Here is a 23,648-nt window from a genome sequence, read left to right on the forward strand (position 1 = left end):
AGAAGAACTTATTGCTTTATTAGCCTGGAGTTAATATTATCACCTATTTGGTTTGTATCGGTAAAATATTGTAAATTTCATACAATTAAATACCACCACCCAGTCTGGTTTCACAATTAAAAGTGAGATTAACACCAAGCGTGCTTCCATCAATGGAACTCTCTGCTCAGAAAGAGCAGATATTGCAGTGAATAACGTGAAGATGCCAAGTTGGATAGGAAGCATCCAGCCACTGCCTGCAAAACGCCATGCGGATGAATGCATATTTCTGCTTATCTTGCACTGAATAGATGCACCCTTCTGCTGTCTCTCTCAGGACAAGAAATCTGATTTATGTGCAAACCTGTTTGCGTAGGGCCCGGACCCTTATCACACGTATTTTAAAAAGTCTCTATTTGCACCACCATATCTACTACCAGATAAGGTAGTGCAAATAGAGATTACTACTGGTTTTCCCAGTAGTAATGTATGGAAGTGAGAGCTGGACCATAAAGAAGACTGATCGCCGAAGAATTGATGCTTTTGAATTATGGTGCTGGAGGAGACTCTTGAGAGTCCCATGGACTGCAAGAAGATCAAACTTATCCATCCTTAAAGAAATCAGCCCCGAGTGCTCACTGGAAGGACAGATCCTGAAGTTGAGGCTCCAGTACTTGGACAGTGTTCTCGAAGTGACCGGCATGAGTTTGGCCAAACTGCGGGAGGCAGTGAAGGATAGGCGTGCCTGGCGTGCTCTGGTCCATGGGGTCACGAAGAGTCGGACACGACTGAACGACTGAGCAACAACAATCTACTACCAGGTGCACCAGCTTCCCCCACGATTGAGGGGGCTGGTGCCTCACGATGTGCTGGTGTCACTTGGGGAAGGAAGGGATAAACTTCCTCAACCCACAGGTTGTGGTCTCAGTGACAAATCCCTTGTGACAGGAGTTCGAGGGAAAGTGCAGGCGTGGCTGCATGCTACACATTTAGCAGAGTGTACAGTTTGAACCAGAGTTTTCCCATTGTTTGCCAATTGCAGGTGCTGAACAGGTGCTGATGTTGCATGCCTTCATTCCACTCAGCTGTCTCAGCAAACAGTTTTTGCTTCAAGCCCCAGACAAAATGAAAAACACTATTTTTGTGTAAAGCTGTCGCCAGAGGCTTTTTTTCAGCCGGAACTCACTAGAACTCAGTTCCGACACCTCTCAGGTGGGTGCCATTGCCATTATAAGAACAAAGGAGGCAATTGTGGTGAGTTCCAGCACCTCTTTTTCTAGAAAAATAGGACTGACTTGCCACTAAGTCAATATTTGTACAGAGGGGATGGGGGGGCATTTTTTCCTTTAACACACCTTCTTTTTAACCTCAGGTGTTCCACCATTTCTAGCCTCCAAACACATGTAAAGGCCTTAAGAAGGCACATTTAGTGGTTAAAAAAGATTAGTCCCTAAAATGCTTTATTCATAAAAAGAAGCATATAATGAGTAATTCCCCAGGTAAAACAAAATCTGTAGATTTGGCACTAAACTTTCCAAGTGCAGTTTCACTCAAGGCCTGAGCTGATACACCCTCAATACCACCCCCTCTGCGGTCAGCAGTTGGCAATTCTCATTCTGGAGAGTCTCAGGTGCGGCAGTGAAAGAAGGTAAAGCCAGCAGTTTCGGTGTTTGCTGACCATCGTATTTCCGCTCCCATTATATCCTAGAGTGAGAATGAGGAGCCTGGAGCCCTTCAGATGCTGTAGGACCACAACTCCCTTCAATCCCATACAGGATGCCCAGTGATGGGAGTTGTAGTACATTTGGGGGTATTGCATTGGCTAGCTCTTGCCCAGGTGTCAGGTGGCAAAGGAACCAACACCCCCCATGGCAGGTTGCCAGGAACAGATAAGACAAGGAAAAGACCTTACTATCTGCCTTTTATTCTATATTTACAGAGAGAGGCTTGGAATGCAGCCTCTTGGAATAATGGCGTTGTCCTGAGCGACTCTCCACCCCACCTTTTCTCCCACTTCCTCATTCGTCATCTTCTCCCCTATGAGTGGCGTTAGGGCCCTTTGCTCCCCTACTTTCAAGGCTTGCCAGGTTCTGGGAGGAGGGGGGTCTGGAATGTTTCCTAAAGACACTGTGTCCGTCAGCTGTTGCCCTCCTGGTGCTTCCTCTTCCTCCCCCTCCTCTCCCATTATTTCCCAACTTCCCCCCTCATCTGCCTCTGTGCTGTGACCTCCCTCAAACCCCTGTTATAATTGTTAACTGCCTTCCTTTTTTCTGGAAGGGTCAGGCTGGGGAGGCAGTCTCCACCCTTCCTCCTCTGCCCAGTCCTTGACATCAGGATAAGGACAAGAATCATTGTCCTCATGACTACCATATGTGGTGTGTGTGTGTGTGTGTGTGTGTGTGTGTGTGTGTGTGTATATATATCTCACTACATATATATCTCGGAGATGCTATCTAGTGAGTAGAGTGAGGACTATGCTACTTGCCCTCACTAGCAAATCATGGGAAGGATATACTGTGCTTGCTAGACCCTTGCAACAGGCAGGGGCTGTGGCAGGAGCAAAAGTGGACAGCTTTTCAAGAAACATTCTGCACCCCAATTGTGAAGCAGAAGTTCTCTTAAGACAACACCCACCCGTCCTGAAACCCACAATTTATTGGCAAAACAAAAGGCACCCGTATACCTGAAGGAGCATATCCACCCCCATCGTTCCACCCGGACACTGAGGTCCAGTGCCAAGGGCCTTCTGGTGGTTCCCTTGCTGTGAGAAGCCAAGTTACAGGGAACCAGGCAGAGGGCCTTCTCGGTAGTGGCACCTGCCCTGTGGAACGCCCTCCCACCAGATGTCAAGGAGAAAAACTACTACCAGACTTTTAGAAGACATCTGAAGGCAGCCCTGTTTAGGGAAGCTTTTAATGTTTGACGCACTATTGTATTTTAATATTTTGTTGGAAGCCATCCAGAGTGGCTGGGGAAACCCAGCCAGATGGGCAGGGTATTATTATTATTATTATTATTATTATTATTATTATTAATGTTTTACAGAAGAACAGGGTCTGGGGAGCTAACAAAAATGTTTAAAGCAGTTGGGAAGGGTACAGTTTTTGCTGGAAGAAGTAGCAGGGAAGAGAGGAAATGCTTAATTCACACACACACCCCGCCACCAATGGGTTCTCCTATGCACCTTTCCCAAGATGTCCCCATGCATTGACCGTCCTACAGACATCTTGTCTCACGAGCCCAACTGCAGGAACAGTTGTAGGAGAGGGTGAAGGGGAGATGTGCAGAAGTGTTAAGCATCCACAACTCTCCCATTTCCTTATCAGTGTAGTGCCAACCCAAGGGGACTGTGGGGAAACCCAGAGCTCTGGGGAAATCAGGCAGCCTTGCTAATGTCCCTTCAGATGACTGCTTTTTGGATAAAATGTAAATATGAAGGAAAACTGGAAAAGATACCTTAATACTAGGAGCAGGAATCCCTTCCAGTCAGGCTGATCTTAAGCAGGATCTGTAATCAGCTCTTGTAGGGCCGAGATGTTTGCACACCTGAGCAAACAAGAAATTCATTCCTTTGAAGAAATATCTCTAACAGGTGCTAAAAGATATTCTTTAGAAATTCAATTTAATGTGTAGACTCAGGTTTGACAGCCCAGCAACCTCTGATTAATAATTGCATTATTAATCCCCCAGATTGCAGCAAATGTCACTTCAAAGTCAAGATGTCCCTTTGTCACACCCCACAAATATTTGATGGAAGCAGGTCAAAACAGGCTTTGAAACATTAGCGAACAGAAAGGCTTTGTATTCTGTACGTGGGCACATGATTGTTTAATGACCTTCGGTGAACTACGAACTATTTACTAAACCAGAGATCCAAAAAGAAGAACAGAACTCATTTTAAAGCTTATTTTTAAGGAAAGTCATCAAAAGCTATACTTCCGACATGGGTTGCCATATGTCCGGATTTTCCTGGACATTTCCGCGATTTCCACCCGGACACCCTTTCTGACAGCCGAATCTCGGCTATTTCTGGGAAATCCTGGACATATGGCAATCCTGCTGGGATGAAACTTGGGACTGTGGGAGGATGGCTTCTGCCTGGGGGGGGGGAGAATTTGTATTCCATTAAAGGTGGACTATGAGAACCGAAACAGTCAGCCTTAAAAATTCACTCTTTGCTGAATTTTGCAATGCAGTTCTTCAACCGGTCCTGACAAAAATGCATATATTAGGTGAAAGTGTGCATAAACAAATAATATATCAGTGAAACTAACATGCAAAAATGCATTACAGTAGGAGAAATTGCTTGCAAACATGTGTATGCCTGTCAAAAACTGCATTAAAACATGTATACATTAGAATAAAAATTCACTAAAATGCTGGGGAATTTTCATGCAGGCAGCAGAGCCATACTATCATACGTCCCGAGCAACAAAGACGTTAGGTTGGCCTCAACTAGGGCCAGGGCCTTCTCAATATTGGCCCCGACTTGGTGGAACAGCCTATCACAAGAGACCAGGGCCCTACGGGATTTGGCATCTTTCCGCAGGGCCTGCAAGACGGAGCTGTTCCACCTGGCCTTTGGGTTGGTTTCTGTTTAATATTTATGCTTCATCTTTTATTGGTGGGATATTTTGAAATTGAGACCTGCAGTTTTAATTGAATTTTTAAATTTGTATTTTAATCTGTTATTTTAAATTGATCGTTTTTATGTTTCTTGCTGTGATTTTAATTGATGTTAGCCGCCCTGAGCCCGGTTTTCTGGCTGGGAAGGGCGGGGTATAAATAAAATTATTATTATTATTATTATTATTATTATTATTATTATTATTATTATTGTAATTAAGTCTTGCAGCAGCTACATGTGGACAACTTCGGTGTAAGAGGGGTTTGTGTAGTCACCTTGTACAGTATGTGGGGAATCTACTGTGTAAATGCATGTGCTGAGCGAAACCAGGCTGCGGGTTAATGCAACAGAAGAAAATTGTTCACCTTTTATCACAGCACTGACTTGTAATTTGGTATTTTTTTTCCACTATGGGGAGGGGCGATGGCTATGTGAAATAACAACAATGTAATTCATGGTGGTGCCCTGGTGGAATCCTTGGTCCTCACTGCCTGATGTTGACGGTGTGGGTGCTGCTTTTGCATTGTTCTTCCATGAGCTTCTGGGTTCGCCTGAAAAGTCGCAGGGCATGCAGAGGGCACCCACATAGAAAGCCGCACCACTAGAACATTGCATATAATGGGGTGGCAGGGAAAGGAGAGAAGCCATTCAGAGCGATAACTGGGGGGTTCTGCATACAGACCAAATAGGACACGTTGAGATCATGCGTATCACCTTGCCAGTTTTCCATATATTCAGATCGTGCTTGTCAGGCCAGCGAGATTGTTCCTCCTGTGCTAAATAGCAGATTTGGGGAGGGATTTTTTGTTGAGACTGCATTATCGGTTAATCCTTCCTCCCCTTCTGTCGAGGCCCAATTCTGCACCGACACCACAGCTACAATCTACAGGTTGGTTTTAAAGGTTCACACAACTCAAAGTGTGTGATTGGCTTGGTTGTCTTATAGAAAAGCGGCACTCTCTTTGCAGTGGGATGTGCATGGACACAATCAGTATTTTCATCATATATATCTCTCCCCCCCCCCCCCCCAATAAAAAAATTAGTACACAGCATAAGTTGGGAAAAAGATTCTTGGATATATATTTTATTTGAGTGGTTTAGAATATCATACAGTAAACAAGATTTCTGTAAAAGTTAATTTATCCATAGTGGTGCGTTTCATAAAAATAGTTGCTCACTTACAGCCTTTCTGTGACTATTAATACATGGAATTATATTTATAGCGATAGAGCTGTACAAGGTAAATTCACAGCTAACACTACACAGAAATATTATTTGGAATGGGGTTTAGATGATGTGCTGTCTTCACAGGTTATCAATTACAACCGCATAAAGTAATTACTGCACAAGGATTTGCTGGGCACTGTGCAAATTGGAGTTTATGCAAGCATAATCTCAACTATTTACTCCCCAATGCTGTTCGTTTCTGTTCATTATACATAGGAAATAATATTGATGGATGTGCATTTCCATTTAGATTAGGGAAATTTTGTCCAACATCCAGATTTAATAAATTAACAGCGAATTATGCCAAATGTCTAGGTTGGAGGATAAAGATATATCTCTAATTTCTTAATTAAAAACTATATATATATATATTTTGTAAACAGCTACATATCTTTGTGCTTTCTTAAAAAATTATAATGGGACTAGTTCTTAAAATAAGCATCTTGTTTAAAAGGTGCAAAATCCTTTCTTTTGACTTTTCCCAACTATGGTAGAACGATGCCTCTGTATCTCCTGGAGGAAAAAATGAAGCTTCAGCTGCTCTTTCTGATAAATGAGCTGGGAGAGCTAGCAAGAGGCTGTTCTCCTGCACTGCACATCACCAGAATGGCTAACATCCCATCACTGCCTCACAGCCTTCTCCAAATCAAAACTTCCACCAACAGGATTTTTGCTCCATCATCGAGCGATGTATTTCCCAGTTACACGAGAGTTTGCCAAACACATCATTCCTAAGCACAGTTATCTTTGTGATTTTTATTTATTTATTACAAAAAAACCCCACATTATTACTGAGTTGCTGTTGTTTGTATTGCTGTTGCTGGGAAAATAGCAAACCTCTCAGGGATAAAGAATTGATTAATGGAGCTCATTGGAGAAGCTGTACTTCACCGGCGTGGGATGAAATGTTCTCATGGCACTTGAGATTCGAAAGTTAAAAGCAAGAATGTTCTGAATAAAAATATGGAAGCAAGATAAGAGCTGGATGCCTGATGTATATATGACTTTAGATAACGGATGAGGGTGTCTCTTGGAACTCTGCCTTAGAGAGTGTGATGGGAGACAAAAACCCAAGGATAGTCATATTAAGTGAGAGTTGGACAAGTGTTGAGACAATTATTAGTTCCTGCAGGAGATGGAGGCTTTCTGAAAGGAAACTGCATTTTTCAATCTTTCAAGAATCACCTTCTCATCATAGTGGTCTGGAAACTGCATGTCACAGTTCTCCATGTCAAAATTTGTGTGGTACCAAGTAATCCTGGTGCATGGCGGGGGGGGGGAGAGTGTAAGTAACCTGTGGCAATCTCCTTTTTGAGGCTAGGTTTGTGGATACAATTCCACCCCAACGTACAGAAATATGGGTCGTTCACAAAAATGGCAGTAGAAATGGTATCGCACCAGCTAATCCGCTAGGATTGCACACTTTGCATAACGAATTATGCTACTGGTTTTGGGTGATCTTTTCCAAAGTGTTAACAGTGGAGACATGTCATGGATATACAATTTCAAATGCTTCAAACCCCTGTCTGGATATGTTGAGAACAATTTATTTACAACATTTAACTCAGATAAAAGATTTCTTTTTTCCACTTTTAGCTTTCTCCGTGCAGTTTTATTTAAGGCGATGTTCCAGTTTGTGATTGCTCTAACTTCTTCCAGTTTCTTGATATAAAGTTTGAACGAAAATCCAAAGTCCTTCATGCAGTGGAAAACAACATACTAAAGCTACACTGCACTGTCCTTGTGGTTGACTGTCCTTCATATTATTTTGGTTTCTTCCATAGCTGCCAAAGTCTCTGAAATGAAACTGGGGGGACTTTAGGGTCACATTTAAATACTGTGTGACTATATGCTGCTTCAACTTATTAGGGCGCTATGCACGTTGTCATGGAAATACATGTTACTGTTTCCATTTCTCAGTGTTTTGAGCATGTATGTGTGTGTGTGACAGTTAAAATAAATTAAAGTAAATCAATGTGAGACAGACGCTAAGAAGAATGTTCTGCATCACTGCGAAACAGTTAGAAGGCAACAGTCCCTGATTTATCTGCTCATAGCTGAAGTGCCAGATTTTAGTACATCAGGTAGCTTGTCAGAACCAGGAATCTTCCATGGTCCTGGTGAGACAGTTGCCTTCCGGGCTGTCGTGTTCGTGCTACGTGTGCTAATGGAGTGGAGGTGTCCCTTCCGTGGGAACTCACTCAGCTTCCATTCGGATTCCTTCTGGCTGTGATCCGTGTCACTTCCATGCGAGCTGCTGCTATTGCTACTGTATGTCTTTGTAGCACCAATGGAATCGAGCTTGATGTGTTCGGGAGCTGCAGCCAACTTCTTCCCTCCTGTGGCAGCTGTGGCACTGTGATCTTTTGCACCGAGCGACCCTCCTCTTTTGCTTTCCACCCACTTGGATCTCCCGGCCAGTTCATCATTGGTTCCTGCACACCCAAGATCTCGTGCCGCAGCCTCGGCCATGGTGCTCAGTCCAACCGCCTTGCTTTCTGACACCGGCCGGCCGCTTTCACCAGCCTTACCCTTGCCTTCTGAGCTTCCTTTCCGAGAAGCCTCTTCATGCTTTGACCTGTCAACCTTCTTAGGACTTGCCGACCTCTCTCTCTGCTCACCTACCCTTTTCTTTTTGTGGCCATTTGCTGAAAGCTCCTTTGGTTTTCTTACATCATGTTCCCTCTTGATATCCCATGTTGGCTCTGGGTTTATCTGGTGGGAAGGGTCAGAGGGTTGGGCTAGATGTGATGAAGATAATGGTGAGACAATGTCATCAAGGGAAATAGTTACTTCCGGCAGACCTGGGGAGGTGGCAGAGGGAGAACTCCAGGAGTTTGGTTCGTCTGTTGCAACAAAAAGGAACAACAGTTATTTCCACTGCTCTTTCACTGAATCTGCATCACAATTCCTAGCAGCTAAATTTAAACTCTAGAGACATTTTTTTCAGGTGTAAGTCTCCCCCTTAGGTGAGAGGAGGTGGGGAACCAAGACAAATCACGCCAATGGAAATAGTGATCATTGACTCTGGAACATTGTGAGCAGCTCTAAATGCTAGCTTCTTAGGGTCAGCGGGCTACACATGACATGGAAATTGTGACTGGAATTCCCATCTCCTTTACCTGCTCACCTGCTCTGCAGCTTTATGGGGGCACTTTAAGTTAGGGAACTGATTCAAGGGGCCCTCCCTCAGTGCCATAAGCCTAATCCAATTTATCCCCCCAAACCATTGCTCACGATTGCTCTTTCTAAAATAAAAAGATGTTGGGAGCTCCAATCAGGGAATTCCTACATCATGTGTAGTTTGACCCTTGCACACATAGACTCAACTTTGCTATGAATAAAAACACTGGTAAAAATAGGCTGGATTAACCATTATGCTATGCACCATACAGAATGGAGATAAATTCATACTGGAGCGCTATCTATTTTGTAATTCACTGAAAGCACTGTCCTTACTCTTCTAAAATAATCACAGCTTATTGTCCAACGCAGCTCATAATGGATTGCTCTGCAGATCCTGTGATCATTTTGTGGCCACTTCAAATGTTACACATTTCACACAAAGAAAGCACTTCTATATATGGAAAAAAGACTGATTTGGCTGAATACAGACTATGTTAGCTGAAGCTAATTCACATTGAAACCACTCAAACTTAAGTCACGACTAACTTGCCCCATTTATCTAAATTGGTCTAAAGACCAACTAACTTAGATTGGATCTAACACATTGCCTGTGGTATTATGGGCAGGTCTTATGATTTTCTGTAATTAAGCAATTTATTTTGTTAAGGTTGCAATTCTTTGCACTCTTACGTGGAAGTAAACTTCATTGGACACAATGATACACACTTCCAAATAAACATGGATGCTGCTGTGTTGTAAAAGGCCAAAAACTTGCAAGCAAACAAAAAAAGCCAGGAGCCACATTTCCAAATGTGTGCATTCAAGAACACGTCTCATTAACATAATATGGACATAGAGAGGTATGTTCCTGAATTCACACATACTGAGTTGTGGCTCCTTGTTTCTGCAGCTGTTATGGACAGGTGTGAGACAAAATGACACATCAGTGGAATATAGTGGGAAAATCTTTGCCAATCCACTTAAAAAAAAAGTAAGATGAGCTGAACTGGGGTGGGTGGGGTTTGTGAACATAGACTTGGTGATTTGGTTATGCTCAAAAGGATGTGAAAGTGCTCATGGGGGGAAATGGAAGACATCTCTGTTACCTTTGCTGTGCTGGATTGTGCAATGGTAATGAACTTACTACAGCTTGGCAAAAGTTAGAGCAATGTTCCATAGAAACATCTGGGAATAAGAGAGTGCATATGAATATAAGGAACATCCTACTCATCAGAGTATACTTAATAAAAAGTGTGACTGAATGCCCATTGCAATGAGCACAAGTCGATTTAGAGCAGTGCTTCAGAGTACGTCCATTCAGTTGTTACCTGTGTGAGTAAAAAGAGGCTTTTGCCTTTAGGCCCATTGGTAGGAGGCTCCTTTGGGCTTTCCACATGCTCAAGGCAAACACTTGCAGCGAGGCCCCTCTTGTGCACTCCCTGTTCAATCTAGAACCTGGCAAAATCTGAGTTACATCTTCATCCAGCTTCCCTGATGTCACCATGCAGTCAAATCTGAATAGCGCTGTGATGACATAACATTCACTACATGATGGGCCAGATGAACATAGAAGTCTGCCACCGAAGTAGCAGTGGATCAGGGAAAACAATGTTTTCAAAAATAGGTGTGAAAACGGCACAAAGTGGGTAGGAATGGGAGGGTGAAATCTGACTCAGTTCATACCTTAGGGCAAACCCACAAAATCCACATGTTTCTTTTGAAGCAAGACATGAAACAAAACACAGTCGTCATTCTAAATTTATGCTTTTTTGAATTTTGCAGTGCAGCTCTTCAGCCCAGTAATCTGTACAAATATGCATATATTATGGTAAAGTGTGAATGAAATGCATTCTATTACAGAAAATTGCTTTGCAAAACCTGTATCTCAGAATAAATTCTAAGACTGGATACAAAATTGGATGCAAGTTGGATACAAAAATGTGTGCATTAGAAGAAATTCACACTAAAAAGCTGCTAGTTTTCATGAGGACATGGTTTGTTTTTTTAATTGCAAACTGATATTGGACTGTAGAGAACTGAACATTAGATTAGAAAAACAAGAAACAGAGAGAAACTGAAATGGACAGAGTAGGGGGTAGTTTTCACATCCCCTGAAAGCATACAACTTGTCTTCAAAATGTTTGAAGGTGAAAATTCAACAGAGCTCTATTTAAAAACATCCATCTTCATAAAGGCAGTTAACAAACAACTCCATTAATCTGCTTCTCCAAATCATTACTGAAGAAGGGGAAGGGAAAACTCCACACCAGTTGCAGGTCTAATCAGTATCTACTGATCCAAGGCTGTACCAAATTATCGTTCCCGTATAAATAATTATCAGGCACAAACTCAGTTTCATGAATTATATGCATGTGCAGAGCTATCTAACAGATTTGAATCCCTTCCGCCTCATATTATACTTAGTAACAAGCCCCAAGGGGCTTAGACTCCAACATTTTACAGTGAGAAGATGACAGGGAGGAGGACAAGGGGAACGTGAGCGGATACCTCTGCTTGGTTTCTTGGGCACATGGGGATACAATGGCTGGTTCGCACGTCACACTGAGTCAATCCATTGCTACGTGTGAATGTGTGAGCATGTGGCCGCTTGGATGCTGTACCTTACTGAGCTAAACTACGGCTTGGTCTAGCTCTAGCATGTTGCCCATAATCCTGCCTGTCTGGGACCCAGGTGAAAATTCTCTTGATCTGATGACCTGCCTGTGAACCTATGCACTGCCAGCCTTCCTCTTTCTCTAGCTGAGGGTGCACAGGAAATTATTACCACCTTTGCTGTTATCATCATCATCATCATCATCATCCCGGTTACCTGTGTTGTTTTGGGGGTGGGGAAATTTAAAATCTCTAGGGTATATCACAGGCCATTAAGATCAAGTGATTTGCTGCTCAGAAGGAAAACCTTTAAAGAGCTCTGTTCAAAACATAATGGCTCATTTGGAATTGTTCAACCATTACTAAGATGATTGCTTTTCATAACATATCCAAACATGAAAAATGCACAATTTTACGCTTTAGAGCCATTGGATTAATGCTTTTTCTCTTTCCGTGCTTACAGGAAAATTATGGGGACATTTGGTAGTATTTCTGAGGTTTTTACTCTTTAACACTTTGCACAGACATAAATGAAATAGGGTATCTTTTCCTTCACAGCTCCGGCAATCCTATCAAACATCAGATGAATGTTTTAGCAGTGTTTCTGACTAGAAGCACAAAAATTGTGACATGGTGAACAACAATTTTTTCCATATGGGCTGGATCTTGGAAGTTTTCCTATATTGCTGAGTTGACATTGTGAATAATTGGACACTGCTGCTTATTTATGTATTATATATTGCTCAATATTATGAATTGTATTTACATAACTGACTGTTTTAAAAGGTAAAGGGACCCCTGACCATTAGGTCCAGTCGTGTCCGACTCTGGGGTTGTGGTGCTCATCTCGCTTTATTGGCCAAGGGAGCCGGCGTACAGCTTCCGGGTCATGTGGCCAGCACGACAAAGCCGCTTCTGGTGAACCAGAGCAGTGCATGGAAATGCCATTTACCTTCCCGCCAGAGCGGTACCTATATATCTACTTGCACTTTGACGTGCTTTCAATCTGCTAGGTTGGCAGGAGCAGGGACCCAGCAAACTGACTTTTAATTTCGAGTATTTTATGAAAATTATTATATTAGGAATGCATAGTACATTGTTTATTAAGTTTAAAACACCCTATGGTCTTGAGAAACATATAAATGTCTAAATACATACATACATACATACATACATACATACATACATACATACATACTTTAAATCTTCTCTCCACGGCATTAAGAGTGGCCTGTCTGTTTCACTGAGACTTCTGTCTAATAAGACAGTGACTTGTTAAGATGCTACATAGGGAGAGTCACACCTAAGTGGGGATTTGAATCTACATTTCCTAGAGCTAAACCCTAAGTTCTAACCCCATGACCTCATGGCTTCCATAGTTCACAGGCATGAGATTGAAAACATTTAATAACTTTGGATCATCTACACTGGACAATCGCCTGAGACAAATCTATCCAGGAATGCAGTGTAAGGTCACAATTTGGATGAAGTTACAGGGATGAGAAGTTCTAGCTTAGACATCCATGGAATTCATGTCATGAATTCATGTCATGGACATGAATATTTAGCTCCTGCCCTTTTCTGTTCTCCCTCCTACAGTCATGGAATCCCAGCAGTGGTCAAAAGGGATATTATTATTATTATTATTATTATTATTATTATTATTATTGGTATTATTTTAATATTTACAACAGTTTTCTAAGGTAGGTCCCAATTATTGCAGACTGGAATTGAGGTCAAGAGAGAATCGCCTACCTAAGATCAGGGACAGACTTTGGTAATATAGTGATCTGAGGGAGGACATCAGTTGGTGAACTCCCCTACATACATAATTCTTATTTTCACAATAATTCCTTTTTTAATTTATCATTATTTTGCGCCCCCTTGGCTCAGAGCTTGTGGGGGAACCACCCACACTGCCCTAAATCTGGTGCTGCTAATGAACAAGCTGAGGAGAGATTCCAACTACAGAATTCCTGATTTATAGCTCATGCTCTTAGCCCCAGCCCCAGCCCCAGCCAGGTCTACACCAGCCTCTAAGCATGTCCCAGAATGTTCTGTCTATGCAATTGCCAGAAAGGCGGTGGATTTTACTCTCTACTGCAGATACAGCTAGTAAAGACCACAATGCTAAGGTTGGGATGGTGTCATATATCACAAAGACTTTGTTTCATTTCAGCCTTTTGGCTTGAAATCTTAGCACACCAGCTATTCTAGTAACTAGGGTTTCCCGCAACCTTTGCTCAATCAGATCTTTGAGTCACAACCGGCTTTGTTTTGCTGCTTCCGCATCGCAGCACTGGAAGACGTTACTTTTTTTAAAAAAAAGCCCGTAAAAAGATATATTACAAGCTTGTTTTGATGAAGGCCTGGGAAACACTTAGCAGATTTCGTTCAATTAAGAACAAGCAACAAAAAGTCACCCAAGCCCCAAATCCTTCCATCATGATTTAAGATATTGCTTAGTTCAACTTCTCTCTTCTTTGTCTCTCCACGGCTGATTCTGTTGTTCACAGAGCCTCCCTGGGTCTGAGTCTCTCCAGAAGGAGAGCAGCTACCAGGCCTGTGCGGAGGGCAAGGGGAGGGCAGCCAGGTACTGTCGCCCATGCTGCTTTTCCGTTTGAGTTTATGGCTTTCTTCTAACGAGACTCCTGCCCCAGGCCTCAGACAACCTCTGCAAGGGCCTGGCAGCCACTACGCCCTTGTTGCACATGCATTAAAATAATAGCTCAAACACCTCTAACTCTCTGATCCTGTTACAGGTGGGTAGCCGTGTTGGTCTGCCATAGTCGAAACAAAATAGAAAATTCTTTCCAGTAGCACCTTAGAGACCAACTGAGTTTGTTCTTGGTATGAGCTTTCGTGTGCATGCACACTTCCTCAGGTATCTGAAGAAGTGTGCATGCACACAAAAGCTCATACCAAGAACAAACTCAGTTGGCCTCTAAGGTGCTACTGGAAAGAATTTTCTCTGATCCTGAACAGGGATGTTATTGAGCACTGCAATTACAGGCAGCTCCCTCCCCCCCCCCCAGTTGCCGAGTGTTTAATATGTGCACAATAGGTGCATCACACCGCATCCAGAAGTGACCCGGAAACGTCATAAAGATGTCACTGGAACATCACTAAGAGGGAGGAATGGGGGCAGAACTGGGGGCTTGCAGGCTTTTTCAATGCGTTTCAATTATACACGATTTCACCAACACGTGTGGTGCCTCAGAATGTGGTTTGCCTTCAGCTGCTTTGCATACCTACATACACTGTTTAAGTGAAATTAAATATGAATCAATAAATGCTTTTTACTAGTCAAGTAAATAGTCCCATAATACACTATTATTATAAGCTTATGAAGATATGAAAGGAACCAGTATTCATTTTCATTTTGTTTTTTTAAAATCTCTTTTTATCTACTTTTAAAGAAACTATTTAGCTCCTTATTAAATCCCTTTTGCCTAACTGCACAAAAACCGATTTCACACTGCACACATATATTGACACTGAATAAAATGTGTCTAGCTGCACATTAGAATAAACCCAGTTCCTTTATTGCATCTTTACACTCCCCCCCCCCCCCCCGGTTTGAGAAAGGTGAAAGCCGTAATAGACAATGGAAAGTCTTTGCTGAGAGAGTGCTCTATGGTCCTTAAGTTGTCTTTATTCAAAGAGACCGCCAATGCCCTTTTCACGACCCACTTTTTTGAAATGACATCTCAAACACTGCAGTCTCTAGAAAAATCCTTGATGCTCCATATACATTGTAAATATTATGTTGGAAAGCAAAAGACTAGCTTCACAAGGAATGAAGATAAATGTTCTACAAAAAAGAAAAATCCCATCACAGTGAGGGAAAAGGAACGATCCAACCAGCATATCCATGAGATGGATACCAATGGATCAAGAGGCAACCCCCTTTTCAAAACTCATTTCAGCTGAAGGTGGAATCGATTCTAACGGAACAAGAACATTCTAAAAAGCAGTGAGACTTGTTTTCCCCATTAATTTTTTTTTTAATGAACAGCAATTTTACACACTCAGGAACAGGAAAAGACATGCTTTTGGGTCTCATTATCTGAAAGATGTTGATAGATAAGAAAATAATTGCAGAGTTAACATGAAATCTCTATTGAACTTTTCTTTTCATTTTTCTCTCAGTTATTCACGTTAAGTTCTAATTTGTGAATCGTGACGAAAGAATGAAGTATTATGACTTTTCGACACCATCTTCAACCCCTTGTCCCTGCTTACAACAACTTCTTCCGCATCTTCCTCTCCCAAACTTTAACCTGCCCCCGTTCCAGCGCTCTTGATGCAGGCAAGATTGTTGTCCACATGCTTCCATTAGTGACCTTGGGTGCATCAGAAGTGTGGAGGTGGGGATTACCGTAGGTTAACGCGTCCACTTTCCCAGTGAGCCTGATGCTGCCAAAATTGCTGCAATCTATTCCCCCGCATCCAGCTGATGGCTGGTCAGTGCGGGGAATGGAAGAGCAGTTTCCCAGGACCAGGCAGGCTGCATGGAGAGGGGTCAAAGGCTTCATGCATGTGCTCCAGTACATCACACATTTTGAGCTTTGCCACCCCAATTTTTCGCCTTAATGCTTTGACATCTTTAAAGTAACTAAAAAGACAACTTTCCTACGAATAATTTCCTTTCCTTCTTCAGATGAACTCCATCCGGGGAGGAAGAAGTCCTGCCAGAATATAGCTTGTGCAGAGCGGGAGGAGAGCTGCAAAAACTGTATCACAAGGTGCCGTAGAATTTGAAATTATAATGAGTTTTGGATTAGTTTTTATTAATCTAATTAAGCCAGAGCCAGTCATAAGATGGGTCCATAAATAATGTAATAAAGGGGGTAACTTTAATAAATTAGTAAATGCGCTATATATTATATACGTGGAATAATTTAGGAGTTAGGTAGTGCACAATTTATTAGCCACCATCCTGAAGGCATAAGCGCCTTTATGGTGATTGCTTTTACGTTAAGCCCACAGATAATGACAAGGCAACCGTTCTCCCTCCCTCCTTCTTTGCCCTTTCTGCCCTGCTCAAGAGGAGTCGGGAGGGCTGTGCATGCAGGGAAGGAACCGCTACTCCGTGCTTCCTTGGCCTTTCCTAGGATCGCTCTGTCTGCATATTTAGCAATGCAACCGATAAGCAGTTTACATTTCCAGAGCTTCACAGATAACACTCCTGAACTTATCAATTAAACAACAGTTAATAGATAGAAAAACCTGGAAAACTAGTTGTGAGCCTATGTTTGATGTAATACTCTACTGAAGGAGTGCCCCCCCCCCACTTTCTTTCTTTACCAGCCTCTTATTCTATAATTTCCTGCCAAGGCTTTGAACAATGTTGGCTTGAAGGCCTGTCACTCTTCCTCAGCCTATTTTTTTTCTGCTCAGATAGCTCTTCGTATTTCCTTGTCTTTCCTACTGGTATGCCAGATCAAATGCTTTCAGATTTCAGCTTCTGTCTATTTGTTCTGTCACAAATGCTTTTGTGGGATGAAGGACCGTATCCTCTTTCCAAAAATGACCAGAGCTGACATGGTGTTTCCCCCCTTCTTCTTACAACCAGGCATAGCAATAATGTTTGTGAGGTTACTGATCTTCCAAGCCGGCAATTTCTGGGAACTAGTTTAAATGCTTCTGCTTTTGAGATCTACAAAAATAATTCCCACACAGTAGCACAGGCTGTGTTTTTGTGTCCCCACAATGTGCTCTTGTATAATTCTCCTCTATCTTCTCTCTTCTTCTGTGTCCAGTTGACTGCTTGGACACTCTGCAACATGGTAGGCTCATCCCTTGGAGTTGAGACTTTCCTATGCCTTTCTGGCAGCCCATTCGTCCAGCAGATCCCGGCCCATAGGCCGCTCACATGGCAGAGGACTTCTCAGATCAAATCCCATGACACAGACCCAACGGCAAGCTTGCAGATCTTGTGATCCAACCACAGACAAATCAAAGCCCACCTGCCTTGTACTGGGGGCTTGTCAATAGTGTCTTCTCCTGCTTTTGAGGTTCTCAAGGGACAGCAAAGAACAAAACAAAACAAGATTTTTCCCCAAGCCCTTGCTGGTGGTGGGCTGCCCTACATGGTTGATGGGTTTATTGGGCTTGGTGGGGTCATAACATTATGCAGGTCTAATCTGAAGGCACTCTTCCCAAGTGCCTATTGTAAGAGAGACCCTCCAAGAGAACAGTTTCAAAACAATCCTTTTACAAAAGGGGAGGGGAGATGATATATTCCAGTTATCCCAATAAATAGTTTATCAAACTGTGGGGCTTCTTATAATCCTTTTATACAAGAACATTTCTATGTAGTGCCAGCTTCAGGCTTGCCTCTTTTATCTTCCTATTTAGCCCCTTCGATGTTCATTCCCCACTGAATTTAAACACCAAATATAAAGAAATCCACTACACATACTTTACAATTCAGGTATGTTTTGTCTCCTGACTGCCAGTTACCACCTATTTATTAAATCCTTCAATAGCTGTTCACCCAGAGGCAGAAGACGGCAAGAACATTTTGGATATCACATTTGAAATGAAGGCTACAGAACAATGTTATTAATGACTAGTTTGATCCATTTAATTAATCTCTTCTTTTCCACACCACGGGTTTTTGAAATTGGTAGAAATGAAGAGTATGGCTACTGGGAATGATATATTAATATGAATGAGCTATCTTAGCACAGTCAAGGTTGTCACAAGAAAGCTGGCGCCAGAAGCCAGAATAACTATGGGGGCAAGACTGTCTGAGCACATAACACCAATCCGGGTATAACTGCACTGGCTACCAATCAGATTCTAGGCCCAATTAAAAGTGATGGTTTTGACCTATAAACCTTATGCAGCCCAGCAGCCCAATATCTCAGCTCAATACATTTATGTGTGGGGACTGCCTCCCCCCCTTCTTAGTAGTGGTTCCCCGTTTATGGAATGATCTCCCCGATGCCATCACTATCTGTTTTTTCGGTGCCAGGCAAAAACATTATTATCCTTTGGACCTTAATTTTCTGCTTATCTTTTGGTGACAGTGGCCACACACTGGGAACAGCTCCAACTGGCTGGCTAAACCCGGTGACCGCAGCCAATGGGACTCAAAACTCTTGGTGAGTTAGGTTACTTCTGCTGCATGTGAAGACAGGCTCTGGCGGATTAGGTGGACGAAACCAATAGTGGGTCCAACGTTCAAGAAGGTGGCTTCTGTATGTGTTGTAGAGGGAAATGAGGTGCAGGTGGGGGATCATCAGCTTGGGAAGGAGATGGAAAACTCTGATCCTAAACCTCCGCTGCCTTGCAGGATATCTTCTGGACAAGAAATGGCTGAGGAGTAAAGGCTACAGAAAGTCCAAAAGACGGCTGGATGGTGCCTTGTATGCCTCCTTCCGGCAACTCCTGCAGTCATGCTGGTGCCAAATGTGCTGTTCTGCTTTCCTTTGGAACATATCAGCACGGCTGAGATTTGAGTCTTGTCATTTGAGCAGCCCAGGAGCTCCATACACACTGCCCAGGCTTGTGCCCTGGGAAGGTCACTTCGGTGCTGCTAATGCTGTGGTTTGAATTCACCCCAAGAGGTGCACTCCATTGTCTTTTGAGACAGACAGATGATGCCGCCACCACCACCACACACACACACACACAATGCTAAGTTGTTTTGTCCTTGTTTTTAATGTTAATTTTTGTAAGCTGCTTTGAGTTTCACTTTTCTGGGGGAAAGTGACTAAAAATTATCTTCCTCTATGTGGTATTCTCGAAGCTACCAACATGAGTCTGATCAAACTGCGGGAGGCAGTGCAAGACAGGAGTGCCTGGCGTGCTCTGGTCCATGGGGTCACGAAGAGTTGGACACGACTAAACAACTGAACAACAACAACATCATCATCATGTGGTATTCAATAAGCATTCCATGCTACTGGCCTTTTCTTTCATAAACAAGAATGAATGGCAGACACTGACATCACCACCGTATGTCTGGAATTCTTGTGTACGTAGCTATTATGCTTCATTAACATCAATTTCCTGTGTGGCTGCATCTTTTAGTTTAGAAGAATATTCAGAGGTTTTAACACTGTGATTTATGCCATCTGACTGAGTGCAGACTGGTCTAAAAACTGATCTCCTTACAATATTGCACACTGCTCCACAACTCATTATTTGCTTCTGTCAACAAAGGGACACACCCCAAGGATGCATGCAGTTAAAATTAGATGCGCTCTCACTTTTTTCAGGTTCTGACTGCTGTAATTTGTAGAGCAGAGTCACGTACACTTTATGCATACTGATGAAACAGAAATGCTGATTATTTTATGCCTTCAGCAGTTCTCCAAGGGAAGTACAAATGGACCCCATTGTGCGAGAGATACTGCCTGTGCGGATCTGGAAAGCTGCAAACTACTGGCCACATACTCCTGCGATGCTGCTTCTACGAGGAGGTGCGAGGCGAGTTTATCCACTTGATGCTGGCTGAGCTACCTGGATGCTTGGACAATTTCTACATAGAGTGGCTTCTCTCAGATGCTAACGCTAATGTGACAGCAAAGGTAGCCAGGTTCTGTGCTAGAACCATAAAAATTCGGCCCGATCTAGTTCGCAGTACCCACACAAATTCAGGACAGAGCTAAAGACGAACCAGTGCTATAACCGGCTGTAGCCCACCTTTTAAAGTAAAAATTTAAAGTATATTTATAGTTCATATTTTATCTAAAAAAATTAAAGTATATTTATAGTTCATATTTTAGAATGTATTTTGGATTGTTTTTTATGGATATGTGTGTGCTGGTTGAGAACCGTAACAATAAATCTATCTATCTATCTGATTATTTTATTCATTGACATCTTGTTCCCCTGGAAAGACTAAAGGGTTGCCTTAGAAGTCTTCTGGCCTGGTTAAGACCTGCTCAGCTTCCAAGACGAAACTGCATCAGATACTTTCAGGCCATTGCCATTTGGCAAAGAGTCTTTGTTCTGAGGATGGACTTTCTCCAACTGCAGGGTGGTGGCTGTTCCTCTCTTGGCAAAATATTACAAGCGGCAACAATGGCAGTGCTTGCAGCAACACTTTCAACCCCAACTAAAGAAAGATGCTTGTAATGGGAGGGAGATGGGTATTCACTTATTCCTTTAAAGCACCCAACTGCTGCTTTTCCACGCAAGGTCACAAAAACATCAAAACTATTTTAAAAACAGAACAAGCAATTATAAAAAAGCCTTCCATAACTGCCTCCTCCCTAGTCAGCCACAATTTACAAAGAAAAGCAGCAAGAAAATAATTTATTCCAAAGTTTATATGCCAAATGCAAAATAAATGTATATTTTTCAAACCACCAAGAAGAGTAAAAATGGAAAAAAGGGGAGGGAAAAGTGTCTGCTAGGAATGAGAGTGGGGCAGTGGAGAGAAAGTGGTTCAGTCTGCATTTTAATGAGAACCTACCTAATTTGCACTTCCCAAAATTTAAATATACAAATTTATAGGAAGCTACCCTTCAAACTTCACGCTTCTCTGAATTTGGTAATGCAGTCCTCCAACAAAATAATGTCTACAAAAATGCATATATTAGGACAAATTGTGTATAAAAATGCATTACAAACAGGTAAAAATGTCAAAACAAAACAAAAAATTCTTTCCAGTAGCACCTTAGAGACCAACTAAGTTTGTTCTTGGTATGAGCTTTCATGTGCATGCACACTTCTTCAGATACCTACAGGTGCTACTGGAAAGAATTTTTTGTTTTGTTTTGACTATGGCAGACCAACACGGCTACCCACCTGTAACTGGAACTAGGTAAAAATGTGTACCGTATATTTAGGCAAAACTGCATACAAAATCCTGTACATTAGAAGAAGCACTAATATGCTGCCAAATTTTTGTGAGAACTTAAAAAAGGCAAATTAAGGTGGAGACTGGAAGCATGAGAAACAGAGAAATCAAAATTGATAGATTAATCCTTCTCTGATGTCCAGCAGCCATTGGTGTCCCTCCTTCCAGAGGTAAAGAATTCCACAGCCTTGTTGGTAAAAAAGAGATGGTTGAGGGTAGAAGACAGACTCAGCTTTTGCATTTTAAAGCCATGCAAAAGACTCGGCTTCAAACAGCCACTCAGCCATGGAGATCAAGAGCTGTTGAGTAGCTGACCCCATGTTCCATCTAACCCACCTGCTTTTGTCTGGAATAAATGAGTTATGAAATATAAAACCCTTTTAAACTGACAAATGCTACAGAAATTATAAACAAACGTGCTTAGCATGATGCGTCTGCCTATATACAATGGCGGCTGCCAATAATCTGTTTGTGTCTTCAAAGCATGAAGCGACAATTGGCCTCGAGTGCAGATCCCCAAAGTTCATTTTGGAATCTTTTATTTTATTTAGTTTTTAAGGCCACGATACAAGGTCTGGATCCCTGTGTGTACATGGGGATCTACTGTGTGTAGAACTTTACATATGCCTGACCTCAAAGGAACAGATCACATGGCCAAAAGGCAGGTCATGTTTCTATGCACTCCCATCATACCTGCCTTCACACTGGCAGCAGCAGCAGCAGCCAATTTTGAAGCTCCTGAAAGCATGAGAGTTGCCATGAAGTGCAATCACACGCTACTGGCACATATTGTAATATATTTCTCCATTTAATCTTGTACTCGGGAATAGGCTTGCACAGAAAAACAAGCCAAATCTGAAAATGGGTCTAAGATACATTACAAAGAGGAAGTCTTATGCAGACGCAGCAAGTGCTTGGGAGCAAAGTGATTATCCCTCACCTTTCCTGCTGCAACCATCCCTTTAAATCTGTGTTAAGGTCTATTTTATTCAGGGCCCAAGGCTGGGCAGATTGAGTCCTCATGGTTTACTGTCCTTGCATCTAGGAATGTGGTATGGTTACAATACACTACGTGCTATGAAACAGCCTCCAACAAGTTCTAACCTAACAGAACCATCTGTAGCACAACTGTGAAATTCATGCCCACATTTCTGCTAGGGTTGTGAATAGCTGTGTTTGCACATAATGCAAAGCTAAACCATGGCTTAGTGGGACTTGCTTGCTCCCAGGGAGGAGATCTCATCCACTTTGCATCTCGCTAGTGCATATGGCGCAATTGCCTCAATTTGAGCGGGGCACCCCAGATTCACAGAAGCCACCTCAACTTCTGATGCCAATCCCAGATGTCCCATTTTAGCTCTCTCTGCCTCCGTGGCCCCCACCACTGCTGCTGCCACCTCTGCCATAATTCCAGTAGCAGGCACCACAATAGCCTGGGATCCAAAAGATGTGTGTTTTTGGTGCCACACTCTCCTATTCCTCTGGTCTTGCTTCCTGACATACATGTGTGTATGGGGGGCAGTGGGTGACGGTGCTGGATAAGGGCGTCTGGTGGTGAGATGGAGGTGAGCAGCAGTGGTGGTGTGTAAAGGTGGCTGGGGCAGGATGGTGTGGAGGCAGCAGCAGGGGGGAGGTCATGTCCCAATTTGCCCTCCCAGAATGTTGGATGGGTACGCTAGTTCTTTTAGCTCAGTGGGGTGCCTATTAGCAGTCCACATTGCACAGATGGAACTACATTTGAGAAAAAGAACAAGCACAATTTGACATTAAAAAATAAAGATGCAACAAACAAACATGTAAATTCCTCAGTGCAGCCATCTTTGGAAGGAAAATTTGGTTGGACATACAGAACCTGAGTCCCATCAAGGAAGACGGCAGGGTATAAATATACAACAACAACAACAACAACAACAACAACAACAACAACAACAACAACGGGGAGCAGAACCTATTCAAGAATGTGACCATGTGAAACAGAATCCAATTAAGGCTTTTTCTGACATTCTAAGTTATGAGAATAATTTCTGACTGTTTTTTTTTTTAACCAGGTATTCTCAACTGCATTGTTCACAGAGGAGGTAATAGCCCTTTTAGAAACTGAAGAAGACTTTAGTGTAAACAACCCATTAACTGATTTCTCTGACTTGTGGCCTACAGTTCCAGTCCAGCATCTGGTGAAGTAGGGTAATTGCTCACGGAAGCTCAAGCTCCATTGATAAAAAAGGTGCTGTGGGAGGAATTTTCAAGCACTCC

General features: G+C 42.6%; 1 protein-coding gene across 17 annotated transcripts in view; it reads right to left on the reverse strand.

The window, feature by feature from the left end:
* Positions 1-5,662: 5,662 nt before the first annotated feature.
* The window catches only part of MAGI2 (membrane associated guanylate kinase, WW and PDZ domain containing 2), a 600,602-nt gene continuing 582,616 nt past the window's right edge, over positions 5,663-23,648 (reverse strand). For 12 of the 17 annotated variants that reach the window (XM_033162889.1, XM_033162886.1, XM_033162885.1 and 9 more), the window contains one exon: positions 5,663-8,679. In XM_033162889.1, the coding sequence (XP_033018780.1) occupies positions 7,877-8,679 (803 nt within the window). In that variant the 3' untranslated portion in view covers positions 5,663-7,876. The remainder of the gene's footprint in view (positions 8,680-23,648) is intronic. The other 5 variants (XM_033162894.1, XM_033162895.1, XM_033162893.1 and 2 more) reach the window with 2 other exon arrangements.

The sequence above is a fragment of the Lacerta agilis genome, chromosome 10 (assembly GCF_009819535.1).
Source record: "Lacerta agilis isolate rLacAgi1 chromosome 10, rLacAgi1.pri, whole genome shotgun sequence".
Taxonomy (NCBI): Eukaryota; Metazoa; Chordata; class Lepidosauria; order Squamata; family Lacertidae; genus Lacerta; species Lacerta agilis.